At 38.0% G+C, this 14,239-nt stretch overlaps 1 protein-coding gene across 1 annotated transcript in view; it reads right to left on the bottom strand.

Annotated features, from left to right (window-relative positions):
* The window catches only part of LOC127573997 (cyclic nucleotide-gated cation channel beta-3-like), an 89,200-nt gene that overhangs the window by 56,709 nt on the left and 18,252 nt on the right, over positions 1 to 14,239 (bottom strand). The window contains exons 2-3 of the mRNA XM_052022589.1: positions 8,228 to 8,312; positions 4,165 to 4,330 (exon numbers count right to left, since the gene is read on the bottom strand). Coding sequence (XP_051878549.1) covers positions 4,165 to 4,330; positions 8,228 to 8,312 — 251 coding nt within the window. The remainder of the gene's footprint in view (positions 1 to 4,164; positions 4,331 to 8,227; positions 8,313 to 14,239) is intronic.

Raw genomic sequence — 14,239 nt, 5'->3', positions numbered from 1 at the left:
CTTTTTGATATGCATTAATGACCTGGAGTTGGCCATGGAGCACATAATTCCAAAATTGCAGATGCATGCAACTTTGAACACTGTAAATTAAGCTAAATGCAGAGAAATGAAAAATGACATATTTTGGTCAGAATAATGACAGGATATGATGTAATCTACATAGTAATATTTTTAAAGAGGTGCCAACACCTCAGATGCATGTTCACAAATTTTTCAATGTAGCAGGATTAGTTGAGAAGACTGCTAAAGGTCAAATTTGATCCCTTGTTTTATTAATAAAAGCAGCAACGTGAAAAGAAAGGGCATTATGGTAAATCTTTATAAAATATGTGTTTGCCCTCAGCTGCAGTATTATGTTCAAGTTTGGTCCCCACTCTTCAGTAAGGTTCTCGGGTATATGGAGGGCAAAAAACAAATATAGCAGAGACACAAGAGAATGCAGATGCTAGAATTCAGAACAAAAAACAAACTACTGGAGGAACTCAGCAGGTTAACCAGCATCTGTGGAGGCAAAAGGATAGTCAACATTTCAGATGGAAACCCTGCATCAGGATTGAGCGTGTAAGGGGGAGAAAGCCATTATAAAGAGGTGATGGGGACAGATCAAGCAGGAGCTGGCAAGTGATAGGTGGATCCAGATGGGGAGGGGTTGATGGGCAGATGGAACCAGGTGGGGCAGAAAAGGGTGAAGATAGCGACAGTGGCTGCAAGGTGATAAGTGGAGTCAACAAGGTGCTGTATCGTATGTGACAGACTACAGTTTGGTGGATAGAGTGAAGAAGCTGTGATTGCTCACCTTATTGTAGAAAACATTAGGAAGATATTTGACAGGAGTCTTCAAAATCATGATTAGCTTTGATAAAGGAGATTAGACAAAAGTATTTTCACTGGCAGAAGGATTGGTAAGCAAAAGGTTCAGATTTATGGTGATTGGCTAAAGAACATGACATGAAAATTATACTTTTTTTTGCAGAACATTTGTTGTAATTCAATATGCTTCAGAAAGTCAACAAGTGCTAATACTGAACCTTAGAAATAAATTAAAAACATAACCAAAATGATGGGTTCGAGAGGTTTTTAAAAAGGGGGAAATGGAGATAAGAGAAAGCGAGGGAGAGAATGAGAGAGGGAGAGATATGAAAAGCAACATGAATGAGAGGGAATTCCAGACAGAGGCTAATTGAGGGCTCTGACATGAATGGGAGGAATAAAAGGCCTGAGGCAGATCTTAGCTGAACCTGGAGAGTTAAATCTAACAAATATATTTGATTTGCAAAAAATAAAATATTGACTTAATAAGAATCAAAGGCCATGCATCACTGAATAAAGTACTAACATAAATATTCCAGTCTATATGCATTAGAGTTAGGGTTAATAGCTGCTGACTTCTCTTAACATGAAATATACATAATCTTCTATTCATTGAAATAATTGCACAAATAATTGAGGACAGTCTACTGAAAATGACCATTACATGATAAACCCATTGTGTGGCACAGGGACTCAGAAAATTTCACACTCTATTACAATTTGTGTTTTTCAGAGCTGATTGTCCAATTTGGCTTTTATAGGGATGAACAGAGTGTTGCGCTATAACTGGGAAATCATAGCCCCCTGACCATGTCCTGTGACCCTTTTGCTGATTTGAATTAAAAATGGAGAATAAGGTCTTCCAGGTTTGTAATTTCTGACAAACAACTTCTCTACACTCTTCTCCTCATACAGAAGGTCTGACCTGAGAAAGAGCTCAACAGTTGTTTTTATGCTAAAAATGTCCCATGTGCTTCAGAAATGAATAAATAACCTTAGAAAGAAATTAAATGCATGGCCATAAAAAAGGATTTGAGGGAGCAGAGGAAGCAAAAAAGACGAATATGATTGGGATAGAGTTCCAGTGAGAGACTAACTGAAGACTCTGCAATGAATGATGGATGGTGAGAGGGATAAGCAGATAAGCAGCTAGAGATTTAAGACTGAAGGGTGAGGAAGGAGTTATACTAGCTGGAGGGATCTTCAAAACTAGACTGGGTCAAGACTGCATGATTGAAAGCACTCATAAGAAATGTAAATACAATACACCAGGATGCAGATAGCCTGTCTTTTAGCAAGGACCTAGGTCATGGCTGAATAAAAATGATTGACAGACAAGAGGTGAATGTGTGAACTTTAACAAAATGAAGACTGTAATGACCAAGCAGTGGTCACAAAATATCCTAATCTACTTTATCAAAACAGTATGTGATTTTGAACACATCTATCAAACCTTCACTTAATCTTCTGAAAAGTGGTAGAACTGACTCCAACTTCACCAAAGAGAAAGGTCTTGGCTCTTTCTCAATTTATAGATTTGCAGGGCTGGCAGCAGAGCTTATCCTGATAAACAACGTAAAGTATCAGAGTGACATTATGCCTCTTTGATGAAGCAGATGGGCCCAGCAAAAAAAAAAGAGGAATTTTCATCTTCTTTGGAAGCTGATCAGGAATAGTTGACAGATGATCTCTTCCTGGATGAATTTTTGGTTGCAATAATTCCTGGCACCTCAGGGTAATTTACACCAACTTTCAGTTGGTAGAAGTTCTGTTAAACTATGAAGAGTGCAAAAGGATGGAACTCCAGAGAAGCCAATCGATTATGTATTGGACTATCAGCCCAGAGTTTACAAATGAAAATCTCACCAATGACAATTTGTGTAGTTGAATTCAGTAAAGTTATGCCTGAGTATCAGGAAAAATCATCTTCAAACTGTCACAGAAGACAAACTATAGTCCTTAAGGAGGCAAGCCTACCACTTTGCATGTGTATAAAAAATACACTGCTGGAGAAACTCGGTGAATCATGCAGCATCTGTGGAGGCAAAGGGATGGTTGACAAGTTAGGTTGAGACCCTGCACAGTTCTGATGCAGGGTCTTGACCTGAAACTTCAACCATCCCTTTGCCTCCATAGATGCTGCTTGATGCACAGAGTTCCTCCAGTTTGTCTTTGCTCCAGACTCCACCATCCGCAGTTTCTTGTGTCTTCACTTTATCTATGTAACCTGTACTAATCAACAAAATGTAATAATATGAGAAATCAAATGCATCTATAAAGAAAGGCCAGATATGGTAACAGGGCAGGAATCAGGAATCTGAGCTCAAATGGTCCTGCAGATTTCCACTCCAACATTGGCAGATCCAGTTCAACAGCCTAGACAAGCAATAGCCTAACAATAATCACATTCACAAAATTATATTAGCCAGAATACCAGACTCCTCAAAAACTGTTCCCAGGTACATGATGCCCTGCTGGAAGAAGAACCTCACCAAATGTTACTTGCATAGACCTTAATACTAGGAAGTATATTTGTATTCCACTACTAAATTCTTCCAAGCAAAATAATAACTTGCTTATCCAGGTGACAGCACAAACTCGATAGATGGCACTAAGATTACAATCAGTACTCACCAAAATTTTAAACCTTATACTAGGAAGTTAATTTACATTAATAGCACAGTACAACAGGCCAAAACAAAATCCTATCTTTGATTTCACACTGTCTAGTATGTTAACTTCATTCTTCACTGTAAAAGGAATGAGATATGATCCATAGGAATTTTTGAGTGTGAATTATCAGCAAAGATCTACTCAAACTATTCTGAATTACTCTAATTAGGATAATTTGCATCTTTATCTGCTACTCAATCTGCAACATGGAAGTACAATGACAGATATTGTAATGGACAATATGTAAAGCAATCAATGAGATCTATCACATTGCAAAGAAAACCCCAAACTGGAAATCAGAATCCATATTTAAGTTCAAATTCTGCTGGATTTTTCAAATCAGATAATCTTTAAATTTTATGCCCAAGGACGAGGATAAACTTTAAGTGTTAACTGCAGATGATGAAAAACCTGGAATATTTAAACCGTCAAAATGTTATTTATTTCTTTTCTGGTAGAATCTTACTTCTGCTTAATTAGTCATAAAGGAGAATTAAGTTGTTCTTTGCACAAATACATCAAAATTATTTTTATTTTTGTGATCAAGGTGAGGAATATCAAAGTAATATTTTATCTTAATTATGTGCTTTATAAAAATTGAAGAACAGGAAGAATTCTAATAGCAGCCCAAATGTCAACACATATCAAAGAGATAGTTTATGTTAGCTGAATGGTACTTACTTAAATTCATTTTCTTCTTCCATTGGTTCTTGCACGATGCATATACTTGATTCATGCTCCTGAAATAACAGTTCAGGGATAGCCTCACTTCCTTCCTGGGACTTTGATTCTTCAGTGGAAGGTGTTGGTTTTGTTGTACTTTTCCGAAGAGAAGGCTGGGAAGTTGCTGTTGTAAAACACATTAGTTTTTGTAGTAAAGCAAATGTACCCACATATTTGAGAATCATAGTTATATTAGAACATAATTATTTCTTTATAACTGTCTTGTTTTGATTCAATGTATAATTTCATATTTTCAACTATGGTCAGAAATTCTGCAATTACAGTAAACACTTAGCATATCAGCACTTTATAAATACATTAATTGTTTTAGAGCACCATAATGCATCTTCAAGAACTGCCAAAGGAATTTTTTTTGAGGAGTTATGATAGAGAATGTTTTTGGTAGAATATGGCCATTTAGGATGGACAAAAATGCAATATCCACATTCCTCAAATTCATAAAATCAATGCAGTTCTAACAATTTCTCATAAACACATATGCATTTGGGATCAAATGTACCTTTATTTACTGCAAAATGTTCACACTGGCTATGGGTCTTCCTAGAGTTTTGGAAAAATGTGCATAAATGTTAACATGTAAAGGAATAATCCAAGAGGCCACTGTGATGATGGACAGAAATACAAAAAACTGATGAAATGCAGCTGCTGACTGATGTGCATGGCATTTAATCCTTTCTGTAGATAACATTTATGTCTTCTGGTAACATATGGCTCCACCTCAGTTATGTCTGCCTCTAAGCTCCATTGCGCCTTAGAGGCAGACATAAATAGTTGGTGTTGGTGGAGCTGGATGCCTGTTGGCTGTAAGTTATTTTCTGCACTTAGTAGGGTGAGCTCTCAGTTTGCTTAACAGCTTTGAAATCTGGTTCGTTAGTTGCAAGCCTAGACATACCCATCTCTCCTAAAATTGGCGAAAGACTGTAGGTAGAAAATTGAAGTAAAAAAAAATTGATCGGCTATGGACAGTGATAAGTAATCCTTTCCATTTGAAGTTGTGCAGTAATGTAAACATAATAAATCATAGCTGTTTAAAGACTGAAGTCTTAACATAAATGAATACTTTCAGGGCTTTTGAAAACAAAATCTCCTTGTTGTTATTTCCAGGTGCAATTGAATTCTTAGGCTAACAATTTAATAAATAGTAGTACAGACCTTCCCACAGATGGAAATTTCTCCAGCTGTATCCCTCGTCCTGCATGATGGATACCTCCAAGTGTATATCTTTGTTCTTTTGAAATACACCTGCCATTCCACTACATGTGTATGATCCTTCAGTGACTGTGTCCTTTCTTTAATGTTCTCTTCCAAAACCAGTGCACCCACCTATCTCTCTTATGAAAAAGCCTCTGCAATATAAGGCCTTAATTCATTTAATCTTTTGCATCTTCTGTGCATCATTATTCTTTTCCCCTTGTTGTCTAGGCTATAAAATGACATGGTTATTATTGTTATTAGGGGCAATGTGGTAGAAAAAGAAGCTCACAATCAAAACCTCTGTATAAATTTAAGTGTCTAAATGCGCTCATAGTCATCTTAGCACTGACCCTAAAATTTTAGGTCTCCTTTGAAATGAAATCAAAGTAGAGGTAGAGCATCATTACACTCCCCATATTGAAGCTGGAAATGCTGACAAGGGCTGGAGGAGTGGAAGACGAAATATTAACAATAAATTTAAAAAATCTTTTTCTATAATTAATGATTTTATGGCTAACTTATAATTAAGTTAAAAACTTGCATCTTTTATAAAAATGAAATTTTCTTCATATTCCTAGTTAGCAAATAAACAGAAATTTTTTTCCACTTTGGATAAGGTAGAAAATTTGTCAGCTAAGTAAGGTGCTTCATCTCCTTACTGTGCAATGTACATTGTTATCTACAATGAGCTCTTCACCTGAACTTATTTTAATCTAACTTGGAGTAGCATTACTGCTCTCTTGGGTTCTGTTAAGGCAGCCTTTCAGTTATTCCAAGGACAATTAATTTGGTGAACATACTGGTCTTCAAACATTGTTGTTTACCAGAGAAGAGGTCCTTGCCAAAATTACAGCGAAGGAAAAATAAAACAGAAATTCAACACAGAAAAGCAGGAGCTGCTATATTTTAGTAGGCACAATGTAATGAGACAATGCAAGTTTAACAGTAAAATTTTAAAAGGGCTGCTTGAAGATGAAGGTCTGGGTGTTTGTGGACAAATCTTTGGAGGAAAGGTTAACAAAAATGTTGATGGGAATGTGGGTTTTATAATTGAGGTTGAAACCAGAGCATGGGCAAAACCTAGAGAAATCTTTGGTTTAGTTCTATTGAGGGTATTGTGCACACTATAAGAAGAAATTGAATGCGTTGGAGCAGGGAAAATATATATTAGAGTGCTTCCAAGAATGAGAGATTACTGTTAGGTAGATAGACTGGAAAAGTTGGGCTGTTTTCCCTACAGCAGAGAAGACCAGGAAGGGATTTGACAGAGGTGTTTAAAATCTTAAAGGGTCAACAATCAGAAGGCACAATTTATAGTTGTTAATAAAAAAAACAAGAATCCCGCAGCATGTGGCTGGGATTTGGAAAGGACTGCTTGATATTGTTATAAAAACAAATTCAGCAGTAACCTTCAAAAGGGAATTGTTGAAATACTTGAAGGAGAAGATATTTCCAGGGTCCAGGAATAGATCATGGAGAACGTCTAACTCAATTATTCCTTAGGAGTTGTCTGGGACTCTTTGGTCTCCATCTGTACTGTACTATTTTATGATTCTATGGTGGAGGATTTACCTACAACTAGATCAATTATCTCAATATTTATTCTAACCTTTCATTGTCTATGGATGGTTACTTATACCATTCACTTTTGTGTCTTTTGTTCATCAAGAGTGATAAACTGTAATTTGCTCTTTCCATGCACACATTTCATTTACATACAAATCATTTTTAATGTTCAGTTTAATAGCTTCAGATAAATTTGATGACTTGGAGCTCAGCCTCCAAATTTATGTATTACACAAATCTCATTGTGTAATGCAGCTTGTTGGCCAAGGTTGGACTGAAACAGGTTGAGGAGTGGAAATGAATTAGGTTGAACAGGTCTCATTTGTCCTTTAGATTAGCTCCACCCCAGGAGGAAGCTTTTTGAAATTGACCTGCAACATTGTAGCAGAAATATTGAGGAAACTGTTGGGACAATGATACAGCCTTGCACAATGATACCCTGCACTGAGCTTGAGTCCGTTATGGACTCCTTGGTTAATATTAAGGCTTGGATGCCATCAGTTAATAAATGCAAAATAAAGACAAATTTCTGCAGGTAGCCAGTTTAGTCATTGGACAGTCCTAATTGAACAATGTAGGCAAAGGCTTCTGTGAAGTCAAAAAATGCCTTGTATAGTGGTGTATAGTTTCAGAAACAGGTCTCATTTATATACTTAACTAACATCTGTGCTATGATAGGGTTAGAAAGGAGCAAGTATTCATGGTTTAGTTTGGAATGAAGATGCTAGTTTTTAAACAGATTAATTATTCTGTTAATTTTTCTCTGAGGATCATTTTATGCTCAACAAGTACTTCTTTAATATTTTTTGCTTGCTTGTATTAAATCAACAGGGACAAAAACATGCCAGTTGGCAGGTCAATTGGCTACTGTAAAATGCTTCTACTGTGTTGGTGAGTGGTACAGTCTGGGGGTAGTTGATGAGAATATGGGGAGAATAAAAAAATGGGATTAACATCCAATTAGTGTAAAGGGGTGGTTGACAATTGGTGTGCATTCAGTGGGCTAAATGGGCTTTTTCTGTGCTGTGTCTCTCTTCAAATCTTTAAATAGCCTATGCATTTTTCTATCTCATAAATCTATATATAGAACTTAGTGAATTACATCAAAAGTGATATTTCTCTGCACATCTTTATAAAGGAAATATTTTGCATTCTTACTGTATATTGTTGCTAAACATATTGATGGTATTGATGATTATATCCTTTAAATCATACAAAGTAGATATCGCTCAGTCCTGACCTTGCTCAGTGTTTGTTGGAGCTGTTTTGACTTCTGTAACTTTTTCTTCAGTCTTCCTGGAATCATTTTCAGTTATTTTAGATTCCTATGAAGAAAATAAACATAACAACAGTGTGCTAGATTTCTAGAAACGATGATAGAAAGCAATAGAAAAATAAACAGCGATACACTAACCCGTTCCATTGATTGCTGGGCTTCCTTCTGAGTTTCAGCATTTTTTGGCTCTGGCTGTTTTGGTGTCACTTTTCTAAGTCCAAACCATAGTTTATGAAACATTTTGTGGCAACGTGCTTGCAGCACCAACAATATAGATGTACTTTCCTGAGTCAGTGTAAAGAAATCAAATGAGATTGTCAGTCTAATCATGGCTTACTCTGGATTAAATTCTGCCAGACCCAATTCTTACAGCGAGATTCCCAGTATAAAAGATTAGTTGTGGTTTATAATAGAAGCCACTTTTCAACCATGGATTTCATCCCCACCCCTATGAAGACACAATACTCAAATCACAACCAGGTATTGTTAAATCTAATGTAACACTACAATATGATCATATATTAGGCAAAACAGTCAGGTTCTTGAACACATGAAGGAGAAGTACCACTGAACTTGAGAGTATCGAAGATATTTGTAACTGGAAATTTCAATAGATTCTGGTCCAGATTTTCAAGGAACGGGCAAAGAAATTTGCCCAACTCCTGGACTCTGTGGTATGGATTTCTACTTTTCCATTGTGAGTTGCTGTCAGGCACCTTCCACAGGATATCTGTGCCTATGCAGGCCACTATGTTTGGAAAGACATATAACTAACTCCTAGTTTGCCAACAATGACTAACATTGACTAAACATTGACTCAGCATGCCATGACAGACCAACAGACCTACTTAAAGCAATTTTAAAAAAGCAGGCTATGAGCTGAAGAAATTTCGAGAATAGACCTTATCAATCCTAAAAAAGATTAATCCAAGAATACAAGTTACATCATCTGTTCTAACCACAGACACTTTTGCAGTTTGTGTCCATAGAACATCTGTAGAATTAAACCAACTGACCTTCCTTCTTCCTTCCCTTCTTCATTTCCTCCTTCCCTCCCTCCATCCTTCCATTTGTCCCACAATTTTTTGTGCCAAGGAGTTCCAAAGACTCACAAGCCTCTGAGAAAAGAAGTTCTTCCATATCTCAGTGATAAAGATGCACTTCTTTATTCTGAAACAGGGTCCTTTGTTCTAGATTTTCCCATGAGACAAAACATTCTCTCAGCACTTACCCAGCCTAGCTCTACAAGGATCATGTTTTAGTAAGATGTTTTAGTAAGATGATCTATCCTTCTTCTAAACTGCAATGAGTAGCGTCACAACCTGTATAACCTTTCCTCATAAGTCAGTCTTGCCATAACATTCTTATGAATGTTCTCTGAATTGCCTACTATCTTTCCTTAAACAGGGATCCAAAATTGTTTACAGGATTTTAGACATGGTCTCAGTAGCACCTTGTACAGCTGCCATAAGAGTTCTCTATTTTTATACTCCAACTCTCTTGATATAAGGGCCAACATTCCAATTAGCCTTTTCTATTACTTGCTGCAGTTGTGTGCTGGCTTTCTGTGTTTTGTGTACATAGGCCCCCCAAACCTCTTTCTGCTGCAGCTTTCTGTAATATTTCTCATTTAAATAATATTCTGCTGATTTGTGTTCCCTTACAAAATGAATACATTTCCCCATATTATGCTCCATTTCCCAACTTCTTGAGAACTTAGCTAATTTATCAATGCCTGTGTAAATTGTATCCTTCTCATAACTCACGTTCCCACCCATTTTTGTGTAGTCTGCAAAATCGGCCACTTTCGCTTCATTCCTCCAAGTCATTTATATATCACCACTGATTCTTGCATTACCCCACTGGATACAGGTTACCAACCTGAAAATGAACCCCTTATCCCTACTTGCTGCTTCCTGCCTTTTAGCCAATCCTCTACGCTCCATCTCCATGGGCCCTTATCTTGTCACTTAACCTTTTGTGAGTTATGTTGTTGAATGCCTTCTGCAAGTCTGATACATCTACTAGTTTCCTTCTACCACTTCGGTCGAGATTTCCTCAGGATTCATTAATAAATTTGTGAGACACTATTTCCCTTTCATGAAACCATGCTGATTCCTCTTGATTAAATTATAATTTTCTAAATGTACTGCTGTTACTTTCTTAATAACTTATTCTAATACTTTTTTTGAATGGGGTGTTACTATAATTGGTTTTAATGCCATTTCTTAGGAAGAGCAAAAATCAACCAGGATTCCAATGTCTGATTGGCCTCCAGTTACTGCTAGAAATGCAAAGGCACGAGTGCTTGGTTATGACCAGAATGGACTAAGGTTTGATATTTCGAAACTCAGATTGCCTGATGACACAGTTTGGGATCAGAAATGAAAGATCTCAACTATGTAATAGTAGGGGATTTTAACTTTCCACATATTGACTGGGACTCCCACACTGTAAAAGGGCTGGATGGCTTGGAGTTTGTCAAATGTGTTCAGGAAAGTTTTCTAAATCAATATATAGAGGTACCAATAAGAGAGAATGCAATACTTGATCTCCTATTAGGGAACCAGACAGGTCAGGTGACAGAAGTATGTGTAAGTGAGCATTTTGGGTCCAGTGACCATAATGTCATTAGTTTCAAGTTAATTATGGATAAGGATAGGTCTGGTTCTTGAGTTGAGGTTCTAAATTGGAGAAAGGCCAATTTTGTGGAAATGAGAAAGGATCTAGGAAGAGTGGATCGGGATAAGTTGTTTTCTGGCAAGGATGTGTTCAGTAAGTGGAAGGCCTTCAAAGGTGAAATTTTGAGAGTGCAGAGTTTGCATGTTCCTGCCAGGAGACATAGGGAACCTTGGTTTTCAAGGGATATTGGCGATCTGGTTCAGGAAAAGAGAGAGGTGTATAGCAGGGATAGGCAACTAGGAACAAACGAGGTACTTGAAGAGTATAGAAATTGTAAGAAAATACTAAAGAAGGAAATCAGGAAAGTAAAGAGAAGACATGAGGTTGCTCTGGCAGATAATGTGAAGGTAACCCCAAAGGGTTTCTACAAGTATATTAAGAATAAAAGGAGAGTAAGGGACAAAATTGATCCCCTAGAAGATCAGAGTGGTGGGCTATGTGTGGAGCCTCAGGAGATGGGGGAGATCTTAAACAGTCTTTTTGCATCAGTATTTACTCAGGAAACTGGCATAGTGGATATGGAAGGAAGGGTAACAAGCAGTAGCGTCATGGAACATATAGAGATTAAAGAGGAGGAGGTGCTTGCTGCCTTACAGCAAATAAAGGTAGATAAACCCTCGGGGCCTGACATGATATTTCCTCGGACCTTGAGAGAGACTAGTGTAGAAATTGCAAGGGCCCTGGCAGATATATTTAAAATGTCCTTAGCCACGAGTGCAGTGCTGGAGGACTGGAGGGTAGCTCATGTTGTTCCACTGTTTAAAAAAGGCTCTAAAAGTAAACCAGGTAATCACAGGCCGGTGAGCCTCACATCAGTAGTAGTCAATTATTGGAAGGTGTTCTGAGAGATCGTGTATACAAGTATTTGGACAGCCATGGGCTGATTAAAGATAGTCAGCATGGCTTTGTGCGTGGTAGATCGTGTTTAACGAACCTTGTAGAGTTTCTCGAGGAGGTTACCAAGAAAGTAGATGAAGGAAAGGCTGTGGATGTTGTCTACATGGACTTTAGTAAGACCTTTGACAAGGTCCCACATGGGAGGTTAGTTCAGAAGGTTCAGGCACTAGGTATCCATGGAGAGGTTGTAAACTGGATTTGAAATTGGCTGTGTGGGAGGAGACAGAGAGTGGTAGTGGATGATTGTTTCTCAGACTGGAGGCCTGTGACTAGTGGTGTGCCTCAGGGATCTGTGCTGGGTCCATTGTTGTTTGTTGTCTATATCAATGATCTAGATGATAATGTGGTAAATTGGATCAGCAAGTTTGCTGATGACACTAAGATTGGGGGCGTTGTGGACAGCGAGGAAGACTTTCAAAGCTTGCAGAGGGGTCTGGACCAACTGGAAAAATGGGACAGAAAATGGCAGATGGAATTTAATGCAGACAAGTGTGAGGTGTTGCATTTTGGAAGGACAAATCAAGGTAGGACATACACAGTAAATGGTAGGGCACTGAGAAATGCGGAGGAACAAAGGGATCTAGGAGTTCAGGTACATAATTCCCTGAAAGTGGCGTCACAGGTAGACAGGGTTGTAAAGAAGGCTTTTGGCATCCTGGCATTCATAAATCAAAGTATTGAGTATACGAGTTGGGATGTTATGGTGAGATTGTATACAACATTGGTGAGGCCAAATTTGGAGTATTGTGTGCAGTTCTGGTCACCTAACTATAGGAAGGATATCAGTAAGATTGAAAGAGTGCAGAGAAGATTTACTAGAATGTTGCCAGGTCTTTAGGAGTTGAGTTACAGGGAAAGATTGAACAGGTTAGGGCTTTATTCCTTGGAGCGCAGAAGAATGAGGGGAGAGTTGATAGAAGTTTACAAAATTATGAGGGGTATAGACAGAGTAAATGCGAGTAGGCTCTTTCCACCTGGATTAGTGAGATAACTACAAGAGGATGTGGCTTTAGAGTGAAAGGGGAAAGATTTAGGGAGAACATTAGGGGGAACTTGTTCACTCAGAGAGTGGTGGGAGTGTGGAACGAGCTGCCATCTGACGTGGTAAATGAGTTTTAAGAATAAATTGGATAGATACACGGATGGGAGAGGTCTGGAGGGTTATGGACTGGGTGCAGGTCAATGGGACTAGTGGAATAAAGTTTTGGCACAGACTAGAAGGGCTAAATGGCCTGTTTTCTGTGCTTAGTGTTCTATGGTTCTATGGTTTCTTAGGCATGACGTTTAGTATCAAATGTTAAGACCTTCAGAAAGTTGAAATAAACTGAACATTTGAAATTGGGAGATCATTGAAATCATACTTCTTAAGCGCATCTTATAATGGATGACACGCAAAATGGAAGAGTTGTGGACAGTGAAGAAGGTCATCAAAGGATATAGCAGGATGTAGATCAGTTCGAAATATGGGCGAAGAAATGGCAGATGGAGTTTAATTCAGACAAGTTGCAATTTGGAAGGTCATATGTAAGAGGAAAGTATACAGTAAATGGCAGGACCTTTGGGAGCATTGATGTACAGAGGGATCTTGGGATGCAAGTCCATAGCTCTCTGAAGTGGCAACACAAGTAGACAGGGTGCTAAAGGAGGCATACAGCATACATGCCTTTATTGATTGTATATTTGGAGTATTGTGTGCAGCTCTGGTGGCTGCATTACAGGAATGGTGTGGAGGCTTTGGAGAGGATGCAAAAGAGGTTAACCAGGAAGTTGCCTAGATTAGAGAGTATTAGCTATAAGGAAAGTTGGACAAACTTGGATTGTTTTCTCTGGAGTTTTGGAGGCTGAGGGGCGATCTGATAGGAGTATATAAAATTATGGGAGGCATAGACAGGGTAGATAGAGTCATTTTACCAAGGTGGAAATATCAAATACTAGAGGGCATAGCTTTAAGGTGAGAGAGAGAAAGTTTAAAGAAGATCTGCTGGGCAAGTTTTTTTTAAAAACACAGAGAGTGGTAGTTGTCTGGAACACGCTGCTAGGGGACGTGCTGGAAGCACATATTGTGGCAATAAGAGGCATTGAGACAGCCACATGAGCAGGCATGGAATGGAGTGATATAGACCATGCGCAGGTGGATGGGATTAGTAATAATTGGCAGTATAGTCAGCACAGATATTGTGAGCCAAAGGGCCTGCTCCTGTGTTGTGCTGTTCCATGTTAGGTGTTCTATAACAAAGAAAACAATTATCTCAGAATTCACTATGGAAACATCATCTTGGAGAACGCAGTTAACTTATGTACAAAATTTCCAATAGGGTGAACATATTAATTTTTTAGATCCTATGTTATTTTTAATTGTAATATTAAATATAGAAAGAACCAGGACAAATACTCATA

Source organism: Pristis pectinata, chromosome 9 (genome assembly GCF_009764475.1).
Source record: "Pristis pectinata isolate sPriPec2 chromosome 9, sPriPec2.1.pri, whole genome shotgun sequence".
NCBI lineage: Eukaryota > Metazoa > Chordata > Chondrichthyes > Rhinopristiformes > Pristidae > Pristis > Pristis pectinata.
The sequence above is the reverse complement of the archived record's forward strand: the minus strand, read 5'-3'. Positions and strand labels throughout refer to the sequence as shown.